The sequence below is a fragment of the Geotrypetes seraphini genome, chromosome 8 (genome assembly GCF_902459505.1).
Source record: "Geotrypetes seraphini chromosome 8, aGeoSer1.1, whole genome shotgun sequence".
In the NCBI taxonomy this organism is placed as follows: Eukaryota; Metazoa; Chordata; class Amphibia; order Gymnophiona; family Dermophiidae; genus Geotrypetes; species Geotrypetes seraphini.
In genome coordinates this window covers 190,439,252-190,452,770 of record NC_047091.1, presented here as the reverse complement: position 1 = coordinate 190,452,770, position 13,519 = coordinate 190,439,252, and the positions used below count along the sequence as shown (strand labels likewise).

The window sequence follows — 13,519 nt, the reverse complement described above, 5'->3', positions numbered from 1 at the left end:
CCAGCAAGCTAAAAACCATGAATAATCGAAACCGCGAATACGGAGGGAGAAGTGTAGTAAGATGCCCAAGTGTCGGTTTATTCCGTCTTTTGGACGTCTAGTAACATAGTAGATGACGGCAGATAAAGCTCTGTACTGTCCATCCAGCCTACTTAACCTTGATTTGTCCTTATCTTTTTCATGGAATAGGACTGTAGAAGTCTACCTGGCATTGCCTTTATTCTCCAACTTACCTAGCTGGATCCCAAGGAGTAAAACAGATTTTATGCTTCTTGTCCTAGAAATAAGCAGTGGATTTCCCTGTTGCCCATCTCAATAACGGCCTATGGACTTCTCATTTAGGAAACTATCCAAGCCTTTTTAAAACCCTGCTAAGCTAACTGCTTTCACCACATTCTCCGGTAAAGAACGCAAAACTTTAATTACACATTTTGTACAGAAATATTTTCTCCAGTTTGTTTTAAATCTACTACTTCATCGCATACCCCCTAGTCCGAGTAATTTTGGAAAGAATGAACAAGCGACTCACATCTACCCTTTCTACTTCACTCAGTATTTTATAGACCTCTATCGGCGGGCAGCTCTAGCAGCGGCCACTAGATCACTGGGGACATTAAAAGGTAGGGCACAGGGAGAGTCGGGTCGGCGTCGGACCACAGGGGGAGGGGAAGGGAGACATGAATGGATGGTAGTCAGAGCAGGGAGGGAGGGAGGGATGATGGATGGATGGATCGCACAGGAAGGGAGCAGGGGTGTAGCAATGGGTGGGCCTGGCCTCCCAACCCCCTGTAGCCCCCCCCCCTTCCACACTGTTGTCATGGAAGCAGGTTGGGTCCCACGGTCCCTGCACTTCCCTCTCTGCTGGCTGGCTTCAACAGGTCAGAGTCAGTGGCAGTGACTGCTCTAGCCTGCCTACTGGTAACTCAGAAGCTTCTCCTCAGCCACTGTTTACAACTTCCTGTTTCTGCTGGGGCAGGACACAGCAGAAGACAGGCTTCTGGGTTAGTGGCAGGCAGCCTGTATGACTGCTGCTGTTGCTTACTGACCTTTTGAAACCGAAGAGTGAAGAGAGGGTGGTGAAGGAGCCAGCAAGAGAGAGTTAGCTGTAACTGTGGTGGGGAGGGAAAAGAAGAAAAGATGCTGCACCGGGTTGACATGGGGTGGAGGGGAGAGGAGGAAGGGAGAGGTACTGCAAAGGGGTGGAAAAATGTTACATACCCATGTGGTATAGGGGAGCGGGGCAAGAGAGGGGGAATTGGGTGCATTAGGGAGAAAGGGAGAAATGTTAAAAGTTATGGTAATAGGGAGGAAGAGAGAGATGTTTGACCCAGGGCACAAAAGAGAGGGAGAGAGATAGTGGATAGTGGAGAGATGTTGGACATGGGGATGGATGAGAAGGAGGGAGAGAATGTGTAGTGATTCCCTCTAAGCTGAGCAGGAGTCCTCCACCCACAGTCTCACCAATAGAGGGTGCTGTTTTACTGTCACATTTTTCAATTGTGAGGGACAGGCAAGTTCTGCAGGACTCCAGGGAACATACCTGTCCTTAGCGACTGAAAATATTCCACCCCCTAGTGGTAGCAATGCAGCTGGAGGACACCTGCTCAGCTTAGAGGGAACACATTTACATCTACTGTGTCTGTCTGTGTTCTGCGCATATGAAAGAGACATGGTTTTCTGTTAGCATTAACTGTGCAGGATGGAGCTCTACTCATCTGGCTTTTTTTTTAGTTTTCCAATAAGAACATAAGAACTGCCGCTGCTGGGTCAGACCAGTGGTCCATCGTGCCCAGCAGTGCGCTCAGGCAGCGGCCCCCAGGTCAAAGACCAGTGCTCTAAATGAGTCCAGCCTCACCTGCGTACGTTCCAGGTTTATTGGTGTTGTAGTATATGGTAGTGTTTGGTGCTGTGGGTCCTTGTTATGTGGCTCATGGATGTTACTGCCATTATGGTACGGTGGAATTGCTCTTCAGGTCCTGGGTGACAATTGTAGTGTTCTGTATTACTTCACGGGATGCCTGTTATTGCCTTTCTCAGTAATAGCTTAAGCCAAGTTTCATTCAGGTACAGGAGGTATTTTCCTCATCCTGGAGGGTTCACAATTTGAAGTTTTGTACCTGATTTGTCCAAGATTTCAAGAAGCAGCAGTGACATCCCTGGTTCTCAGCCTGTAGCTCCTTTAGGTACAACTAATACAGATAGCACATATTATCTATATTAGCTGTACCTAATCTTTGATAACTCGGTTCCTTACCAAAGGCTGGTGGCCATTTGGCAACCTACCCAAAACACTAAGGTTATGGTTGCTAGTAACCTCAGGATTTTTGGTTATCACTGGAAAATACTGGACTGGCAAGTTAAATACCCCCATATATTCCCAGAATATTGCAAATATTATTTGGTTCAATATGTTGTTTTTCTGTCAATTGTTTTGATACATAATTCCCTGGCGTGCATAGAGTGTGCATAAAACAATCGGTAACAGAAGTACCGTCCCGTTTTTTTTAGGATTGATACTCATACAGGGGGAGCAGTATTCTTTTTAAGCTGCACTAAACTTCCGGTATCTGAATTTTATTCAGAGTAGCTATAAACTACATGTGAATAAGTAGGGAAAGCATGCAGAGTATGGCATTCTTTCAAACTTCCCTACAAGTGTTTATATATTTTTACTGTATATAGGCTAAAAATGTTTATTTGCAATGCCCTAGGGCCTAGGCTCATAAAATTGCATAAAATCATGTTTCTGCTTTGAGTGGGGTGACGTGGGGAAGAAAATTAAGACTGCGGGGATGGGGAGAGGACAGGGATGAAAACCGTGTGGAAGGGGCTGAATTTTTGTCACTCTCTAGTCCACCATGTTCGAGTTGCGGCCGTACCATAGAGCGATGCAAGGGCATTATATCATTCTCATCTTGGTTTTCAATTCCTTTCCTGATAATTCCAAACATTCTAGTTGCATCCACCCAACTCTTAGATTTCATTGAGTTAATCTCAGCAGAAGATTCCCAAGTCTTTATAGATACCACAGAATACACTCAGATGCACTCACTGAATTTTCTTGGTGAAGTTCTTGGAGACGATTCCACCTTCTTCTTGCTGTTCTTCATGTTTACCTGGGGTGAAAAGAGTATATAATATCATATTCCACCTAGCAGAGAGGATTCATAAGTAGCTTCACATAAGAACATATGAATTGCCGCTGCTGGGTCAAACCAGTGGTCCATCGTGTCCAGCAGTCTGCTCACGCGGTGGCCCTTTTGTTCAAAGACCAGTGCCCTAACTGAGACTAGCCCTACCAGTGTACGTCCTTGTTCAGTAGGAACTTGTCTAACTTTGTCTCCTCTATAACAGACTCCAGAAGAGCGTTCCAGTTTTCTACCACTCTCTGGGTGAAGAAGAACTTCCTTATGTTTGCATGGGATCTATCCCCTTTTAACAGTTCTAATTGAATTCTGCTTGTCTCAGCTTTTGTCTTATGCTCTTGAATTCTATTCCAGGGACTCACCACCTTCAGTGAGAAAGTACTTTTTAGCATTCCTGTTTAATTTCCCTCCCTCGAGTACAAATTCCACCAAAACTCCTACAGTGCAAGGAAAGGGGGTAGGGGGCAAGTGACTGTTTTCAGCTGCTCCCAGATCTTTTGAGGTGAACTCTCTGGGGGGCTCTTCCCACAATTGTCACATGCAGGACTTTAATTTGAATTTATACCACTAGCTCCATGGGATAGTTCTTTGCACTTGAGCTTCTACAACCCGACTGAAACCCTGCTGGATACTGCAATGATCTATTATAGGACATCTCGGGCCCTGATATTGTCTCTGCTACTCAGTGGTAGTTCAGTCTCAGAGATATTCAATCATTCTACAAGGCCAAAACCCCTCAAGCTTTCAATAATGTTCTCTGCCGTGTTCTGGCAGGGATCAGATGTTATTTTCAACAACAGAAACAAAGAACTACCATAATTCTCTCAATCACATATAGAACAGCATAGTGTAAGACAACTATGATCAAAAGACCACTGTGCATACCCTCCCCCCCCCCCCCAAAGAATCAAAAAATAAGTGGAGAAAAACTTGTCGCTCCTTATTTTCAGTAGAGCTGTTTTATGTTTTATTAAAAAATGTTATACCACTCGTTCATTCGACAGGTCCAAGCGGTTTACGATAACTCTAAAATGTAAAAAAAAACTCCATTTAAAATAAGAGAGACCTCAAGACATTTAAGCAAGAGACAAATTACATTCACACAAAATACCACACCACATAACCCAAAATAAACCTAAATGTCTTCTAGCCATTAAAATCACTTTGCAAAGACCCTTTCCCTCAATATTGGTCTCTGGTGGAGTTTTTTCAGAGACCAATGACTGTGCTTGCTCTATTACAGGTCGTTATAAGTACTGAAAATAAGGAGCAAAAAGGTTTTTCTGAGGTCTGTTCTTATCCCCTTATTTTTTGAATGTTGGTCTTTTGATCATAGCTGTCTTATACTTCCATGCTGAGGGGTAAGAGGAGCACAAGACACATCAAAAACATGAGGCCATCACAACAAACTAACATCTCGGTGTGAGTCAGACTGAATTATACCTTTTGAATGTTTAAAATGCAGTGTAGGGTTGGTAATCTCTATAAGGGAGGGCACCCAGAAAAATATTTACTTCTCTAGAGCAACGGTGCAATGACACAGCCGTGATCCCTGAGGATGAGTGAGATCATCTGATTTCTATGAGAAGCCACCATTTGCTGTGATCCCTACAAAAACAGAACGCGTGTTGGCATAAAAATAAATGCTTCCTAAGGGATAAAGCAGAATAATATTATTTCTTGAAGAAGTTACAGACTATAATTTCCAACTGTGGGTGTGATGGAAACCCGACAGCAGGCGCTGTACATCTCTCCACCTACATTGTGCTCGTAGAAAGAAGCTCCTATCCTGAAACCTCACTGCTGCTGAGTATTGGCAAAAGCTCAACGAACTCGCCAAGGATTCGGTTTCATTTCTGGCAAAAGCAGAGCTCAACTAGGGCAGCAGTTTGGGCAAGGATCTAATTTCCTGCAAAATCATGTGAAGATGAAAAAAAGAACTGCAACCCAAACTTGCAGAAGGAGCAACAGGACGTTGACCTCTTTGTGAATTTGGAGGAAATTCAATCCAAGACAGAGGATGTGTTTCTTAAGAGCTGAAGGCTTTGGGCCCTGCCACAATCACAGACCAATCTCCAAAACAACAAGGATGCTGGCTACTGGATTTCTATGCCTCTAGTTCCTATCGAAAGCCAGCGAATCAGTGCACAGAATGATTTCTCCGTGTAACTGAGCCCTTGGAGAGTTAGTTCAGCAGATTTGTTATTACCCATCTCTCATACTGGGAGACTCAATGGACAAGAAACATGAGACTTTAAAACAACTGTTTGTCTTTTGTTTTTCTCCTTTCAAATTCCTGTCAGGCTTACCAGTGGACTTACTTTTAGTTCTCTATTAGGCCTGTAGGGTCATGAAATGGTTAACTGTTGTTTAAAATATTGCTCTGGTCTACATAGCTGAAAACAGTGTATAATCTATTGACTTCATCTGCCTAAAATGTATGTCCCTACCTTACCACATTGTAAGCTGAATAGATAAGAGTTTGAGCCATGATGTACCCTGCCCTTCTGTACATGTAGCCTTTAGACCTGTAAGATTTAGATAAGCAGAGAAATGAGCTAGTTTCCTATAGGACTATAAGTTGTATCCCTGAGCCTATCATAAGTGCTGGCTTAGGACCAATAATAATTGTAGAAAGTTATAGAAGTAACAAATGAAAATTGTAGTTTTTGCATATATTAGTTTGCGAAAAGGGCATAAAAGTCCGTGTATTTCCTGTTTCTGACACTCTAGTAGGCAGGCTATTAACTGCACTAGAGTCCCGGCATGCTGTGAATAAAACTTGTACTTTCTTCACGCCTCTGACATTGTGTGTCCAAGTGACCTTTCATTTGGCGCCTGAACAGGGACTTGAAGGTCTCTTGACCACTGGTTACTCGATTGGTCACTTGTTTCTGGTCCTACGGCTGATATGTCTGCTTAGCCGGCTGCCTTCCTTTTGGGGGGTTGGCAGACCTCAGGACGTTGGACCGCTTCAACTGACTTATCTAGTCTCAGTTTAAAGTACAAGAATCTGTATCTGTATCTGTACCTGGAGTGGCCACTATCTGGTAAGTGGGGATTGATCATCCCTATCCTGTCTCTCGTCTCCTGCCTAGTAAGCCACGTGATCTGTCGCTGAAAAGTTGTGGGAAAGGGATTCTAGGAACTGTTATTTTCTGGTTGAGTAACTGAACTGAAATCTGTTGTGTTTTGTGTGTTTGAGAGTGTCTGAGACGTCCTTGAGGATGAAGCGAGTGTGGACCTGTTAGTACTGCGTTTCCCTAGCCCGGAGACGGGCGGGGCCAGGAATACAGGGAAGTGTTTTTGTCCTCCATTGCACAATGGGGGGATGTCTGTCTACCTGTGGGGATCCCTTGATATGTTAGCTAATTTTAAAAAAGGAATTTGTCTTTGATTATACTTAACAAATCAACCCTTATTTGTCTGTGCCAGTTAGAATGGCCGATATTTGGTGTGGGCTGGCCCCCTCTGGCTCCCTGGAAGAGGACATAACTCGTCAGGTTTTTATGCATTCGTTTGCTGTCAGTTCCTCTTCCAGTCAGCCAATTTTTGCATTCCAATGGGAAAACCCTTCCACTGGACAAACCTCCTAAGTAACCTGGACCCGTCTACCCCAGGGCTTTAAAATTAGCCCCTCTCTATTCAGCACTGCCCTTGCTTCAGACCTTGCCAAATTCTTCCCTTCATCTGATTCCCAAGTCCTGCAGTATCCCGGGTTCTTTATGACTTCTGTCTGTTCAAATGTATCAGTGAAGTTTAAACTGTCAGTTGTTCACAGCATGAGAGGAGAGTACTTTTCCTTTTGTGCTGATAAGGGCCATGAAGTGTGTAGCACTTCCAATGTGGTTTCTCCTGAAACAGATAAGTGGTTTTGCATTTGAAGTTTTTGGCTATGTTATAAAATGTATATGCATATTCAGAAATGCATATAAACGAAAAATATGATTTCTGGAACTTATATTCCATGCTAAAAAGAAGTTCTTTGTCCAAATTTAGTAGTTATTTGTCTAAATTTAAAAGTTCTGAAAAGGACTACATCTGTAATTTGATCTCTTTGATCTTTAAGCAACTCTCTCTCCTTTGTGAAATTCTGTAGGAAGGGGGAGTAAGTCTCTACTGAGACCCATGTTGATTGTAAAAAAAAATAAAAATGAACAATGTTTAAACTTGTGAGTACAGTAAAACTTTGGTTTGGGAGCATAATTTGTTCCAGAAGTATGCTTGTATTCCAGGGCACTAGTGTACAAAAATATACATACTTGTATTGCAAGCCCTTGCTCGTTTGGAACAGTCACTGCATTCCTGCAGGGTCATATAGAGAGGAACCATTGGCTCAGTTGTGAAAATGTGATGTTTCTATACTGTATGTATGTGTATTGCAAGACGTTGCTGGTATAGCAAGTTAAAATTTAATCATTGCTTGTCTTATAGAACACTTGCAAACCAAGTTATTTGCAATCCAAAGTTTTACTGTATATTCCAATCTTTGTTTTGTATTTCTGTATATAAAAAATGTAAGTTTAGGTATAACAATGTAATTTTTAGGAATGCTTTTGTATTGAAGTAAATATTTTTGCCAGTCAGCTGATAGTGAAGGGACTGCTGCTTTAGAGAGCGCTTGTGTCAGACTACCCTGCTTAGTGGGTGGATCCAGAACTGCATTTAGCTTAATTTTATAAGTCAGCTCTTTGGGGTAGGAACCTGATATAGAATAGGGATTGAGAACAATTCTTATGTGTTAGTACACATCTTAAGTTCAATTATTTTGTACCTTCTCTAATCTTTTGTAAACCACATAGCTCTTCACGGTATTGCGGTATATAAACTGTTATTATTATTATTTATCTGAGTCTTTCAGATAGTGGGTCTGCCTTTTAAATTTTCCTGTGGCCATATTTACATTGATTTCAAGTATGCCTTCCTCGTGTCACCTACCTTGGCTTTCAAATCTCCAAGGGTACCAGGTCCCTTCCTACACCGAGGTCTAGGCTGTCTGTAGTCTCCCTGTCCCTGATAACTGCAAGGCTCTGAGCACCTTTCTCAGTATTGCAGGATACTGTCCCATCTGGATCCCTGATTTCTCTACTATTGCTCGTCCTCTGTATGATTCCACCAAAGGCGCTGACTCAGCCCCTTTTGTCTGGACCCAACTTCAGGAGCGGTCTTTTCGCTGCCTCCAAAAACTTCTGACTCAGGCCCCTGCCTTCTGGCCCTTCTGCCCAAGAAGCTGAGCTTTATGCTCTCACTTTTGCCCTGCGCCACTCTGCCTCTCAGTCTTGCAATATATATATACTGACTCCAAATATGCTTTCCTTAACTTGCATTCCCATAGGGCCATCTGGAAACATCGAGGTTTCATTATAGCCTCCGGCCGCCTGATCCATCATGCTCCCCTCATTCTTGACCTTCTTGAGGCCGTACAACTACCCTCACGTGTTTCTGTTATGCACTGCCATGCTTACAGACGCGTGATGGACCTTGTCTCTCGTGGCAATGCCCTTGCCGACCACACAGCCCGAGCTGCCAGTCTCTGCCCCCTCTTTCGGCTCCTCTGTATACAATCATTCCTTTTCTGGATTCCCTTACACCCCAGTACGCTTCTCAGGAACAGACTTGGGCATGCATTATTTTGGGCCAGTCTGTCCTGAAAGGGGGGTGGATACAAAATGCGCCAATTCAAGTGCCAATCCAGACCCACACACTGATACTTCAAACGCAAGCACAGCGGGTACCCTCATATTCATTCCTCAACACCTGGCCCTCACAATTGTCAAAAGATGCCATGATCTGGCACACTCTGGAGAACCCGCTATGAAAATTGACTCTCAAGAGACATTTCTTTATCAATCACCTTGATCAGCTAGTCCGGAATATGGTCCGACAGTGTGTTGTCGGTTCTAGAATAAAATTCCCAATCAGATGACTGCCACCTCTTGGATACCAACCTATTGGAACATATCCAATGCAGGTTCTGTCTGTAGATTTTACCCACATGCCCATTTCCCGTTCCCTCAGTCACTTCCTAGACTTCACAGACACCCTGACTAGATGGGTCAAAGCCTTCCTTACTTGCACTGAACGCGCCAGGGAAGTAACCAAACACCTCCTGAATAATTCCGTGCTTTGGTTTCCCTGTTTTTATAGGCAGTGACAATGGCCCTGCTTTCATTGCCGATGTTGTCCAACAAATTGCTCAGGCCCTCCAAATTGAATAGAAATTATATGCTGCTTACTATCCTGAGAGCTCTGGTCAGGTCGAAAGAATGAACAGAACTCTTAAGACCCTTCTCACAAAATGAATTGAAGAAACTAATCTGTCCTGACCTGTCCTGCTGCCTTCTGTTCTTTTTCAGATTAGATGCATCCCATCTAAGCCCCATTTGAGCTCATGTCTGGCCGGCCACCACCCATTGTGAACCCAGATCCTGGTTCCTTTGCTACTCTGGGATCAGATATCCTCCAGAGTCAGGTCCAGTCTTTAGCTAAAGCCCTTTAAGAGTTCCACAAATGGGTCCTGGAAAGGGCCCCACTATCGATAGCTACACAAGTCCATGGGTATGTCCCTGTAAATACAGTATGGCTAAAACTTGGAAGTCAGACCCCCTGAAACTTAGGTGGATAGGTCCTTTTACTGTCCTAATTTCTTCTCTTACAGTTATCAAAGGTGTCCGGACATGAAACTTGGTTCCACTACAACACGGATCTTCAGCTGAAGCTTTCTAAGACCTCAAAAGTTCTGAATATTTACCACTGTACTTATCAGGTGTTCTGAATATAATTCTTTATAAGTGTTTGAGTTTAATTGACTGCCTGTGGTTCACCACTGCCTTTAGCAAGTGTCTTGAGTATAACTGTTTGAAGTTTTTTAAGTTGTGCCTGAAAGAAAAATGAGTTTCCTATGTTAGTATATATATATCTGATATTTGTGTTGCCCTCACTTATGTTTCTTTCTTCTGTATTTTGTACTTAACAAGTGCAGCCCCTTTGCCTGATGTTTGTTTGCATGAAGGAGTTAAGTACAGAAAATGTCAAACATTTGAGGGTATTTTCTGTTTCCAACCAACTGGTGATGAAGTTTAAAAGTGGGCGGAAATCTGCATTGATAATGTTGAGGGTCCACTTATCAACTAGACTCTTATTGTAGACCCCACTCGCCCGGTGTCTTTGTATTGTGATACATGTGTGCTATTTGATGTTTCTCAAGGTCATGGTACTACCCCTAATTCAGTTTTGTGTGGCTCCCTAGATTGACAGCGTTATTATACCAAATGTGCTAAGTATATAGGTCTGTATAACCTGATGCCTTTAAGAACTGCCCCTATGAGGAAACCTTCACTAATGGTGGAGCCTGTCCTTTATGAGAAAGAATACCCCGTCTGCCTCCCTTACTATAGGTCCTAGCTCCGGCCCCTTGTGTACTACAGGCTACTGTAATCCCATGGTTTTCACTATCACTGACCCATATAACTGGAATGCCAATGTCCAAGTCCAGAAGGCCAGAGACTGCATGGCATTGTATATTGATGGTAAAAGGTGAGACTCAGGTACTGATGTATATGTCCGAATTGTATCCCGCTCATGTGCTCCTGTCCATCACTCTTTGGTGTTTCCCCAGTTTTATGAAAGTAGATGCTGATATCCTGTAATCACTAGAAATCTGTTTATACAGTTTGCTGAAACTATAGGTCAGACTCTTAATGTTAGCAATTGTTTTGTATGAGGAGGGACTGGTATGGGAGAACAGTGGCTATGGGAGGCAATGCAGCTGGACATGTTAAACCTGACTTCACAGACCCTCACTTTTACGTCAGGTCCACGACCTTCACGATGGGCCTTGTGAACCTCCATTGTTGCTTCCCACTGTCTTCAGCGCCCTTCAGACACTGCTTAATGGAACTTCCTATGAATTATGGTCAGCTCCTGATAGTTGATATTGGCTCTGTGATCCATTTGCCTACTCTTGGTTGCCTGCTTAATGGACTGGTACATGTGTGCTTTGCATGATCCGTCCCAGCTTCTTCCTGTTACCGCTGGCCGATGGTGAACACCTGGGAGCCCCTGTATTCAACACCAGAGGTCGCCAAAAGCGGTCTACTTCCACCAATTCCCTTAAAATAGGTGAATGGGGTGATGACTGGCCTGCAGAACGGATCATTGCTGCTTATGGACCTGCCACATGGGCCGAAGATGGCACCTGGGGCTATCGGACCCCAATCTATATGCTGAACTGCATTATTTGTCTACAAGCTATATTCAAACTGATAACTAATGAGACCACCTGAGCTTCGAATGCTAAAATGCACACTGCTATCTATCAGAACTGCCTAGCTCTAGACAGAAGGTAATGTCTGTGGTAAATTCAACCTCTCCAACTGCTGCCTTGAACTTGAGTAAAATGATCGAGGACGTTGTGGATCGTATCACCAAACTGGCTCATGTTCCCTGACGTGACCTTACTGCAGACTGGATCTCTGGTACCTTCAGCTCCTAGTTGCCCTCTGGTTCAGCATTGAAGATCATCTTGCTGGTTGCTGCCCTGTCTTCTCTGCTCCTTTGCTGCCTGCCCTGTATGGTCCCCATAGCCATAAAGCTGCTCCACTGAACTATGGACTCTGCTGTCAAACGTTCCACTGCTGCATTGGCCCTCTCCCAGTATCGTCCCTTACCCACTGGGAACCCCGACTTTCCTGACCCCTAACTTTATTTTGTCAGGCTTGGCTCCTTAGGTACGCCAGCCTGAAAGGGGGGAATGTAGGGTCATGAAATGGTTAACTGTTGTTTAAAATATTGCTCTGGTCTACATAGCTGAAAACAGTGTATAATCTATTGACTTCATCTGCCTAAAATGTATGTCCCTACCTTACCACATTGTAAGCTGAATAGATAAGAGTTTGAGCCATGATGTACCCTGCCCTTCTGTACATGTAGCCTTTAGACCTGTAAGATTTAGATAAGCAGAGAAATGAGCTAGTTTCCTATAGGACTATAAGTTGTATCCCTGAGCCTATCATAAGTGCTGGCTTAGGACCAATAATAATTGTAGAAAGTTATAGAAGTAACAAATGAAAATTGTAGTTTTTGCATATATTAGTTTGCGAAAAGGGCATAAAAGTCCGTGTATTTCCTGTTTCTGACACTCTAGTAGGCAGGCTATTAACTGCACTAGAGTCCCGGCATGCTGTGAATAAAACTTGTACTTTCTTCACGCCTCTGACATTGTGTGTCCAAGTGACCTTTCAGGCCTAGAAGGGAATCCTGCCCAGTGCTCCATCTTCAGGGTAGATTCTGTCCCCAGCACCAAACTTACACAGACCTGGCTATAAACTCAGGCCTAGAACTGTGTCTACCAAAGTCTTTAAAAACGTAAACTGCTAAACTTCAGAGGTCACCTTTTCCTGAGATAAATGGTAAAGGAGGGGAAATATCAATATAATTCCACTTGGATTAAAGTGAATCTGGACAAGTTATTACAGGACTGATGGCATATGTTAGCTGAGGTAATTAGATTCTGTGCAAAGCTGTTATTCCAGTCAAAGAAATATGCAAACTCTGCACAATCCACACACACAAAAAAGTCTAAACCATCCCACCCACAGGCCAAACTGTACAACAAAAATGTAACTAGAGAAGACATATGAGGGGAAAAAAAACCTACAACCTACAAGGAGAGGCAAGGTAGCTCTAGGGCTGCTAAAAGTGATAGATTCAGTAAAGAAACCCCCTAATGATAAACCCAGATGGAATACTCTAATTCATTTCCAGCACTATCGGAAATGACATCTCGAGTCATTCCAAAGCACAAGGGCAGGCATGCAAAAACAAGTGTCTAGCACAGTTAGACATATTGAAGACATGAAGGGACAACCAGCAAGTTCTAATTGGAACAACGAAGAGCCTGGAGAGAAACAATGGCTGACCAGAACAGAAGACCTGGTGGACAATAGCAAGTATTCTAAACGATACACAGCACCAGCTGAATCTGAGACAAGTTGACTGCATGTGATAAGGAATTACAATAATCAAGATAGGGGAGCACCAAGGAATATAAATGCAATCTCAATGGTTTTTGAGTCAATAATAATGTATCTCACTTGTTGCAGAGCATAAAAAGATTTCTTTACTATACTTGAAACATGTGGTTCCATAGACAATGCATTATCTTTAAATCTGCCCCCCCCCCGGGCCCCCAAATCTTCACCAAGGCTTGGAAAGGTATTGGAACACCACTCAACATTAAAGAATCTTTGATAGGACTGGTTTCCCTTCTAGAGAATTGTTCAGTTACAGTTTTATCAGGATTAAATTTCAAGCCATTTAATGGAGGAATTATTTCAATCTTGTCTAAAAGAGAGGCAAGCAAAGCTGTGGAA

At 43.3% G+C, this 13,519-nt stretch overlaps 1 protein-coding gene across 1 annotated transcript in view; it reads right to left on the bottom strand.

Annotated features, from left to right (window-relative positions):
- Positions 1 to 13,519, bottom strand: part of HSPB8 (heat shock protein family B (small) member 8) — a 38,299-nt gene that overhangs the window by 17,891 nt on the left and 6,889 nt on the right. The window contains exon 2 of the mRNA XM_033953558.1: positions 3,053 to 3,116. Within this exon, the coding sequence (XP_033809449.1) occupies positions 3,053 to 3,116 (64 nt within the window). The remainder of the gene's footprint in view (positions 1 to 3,052; positions 3,117 to 13,519) is intronic.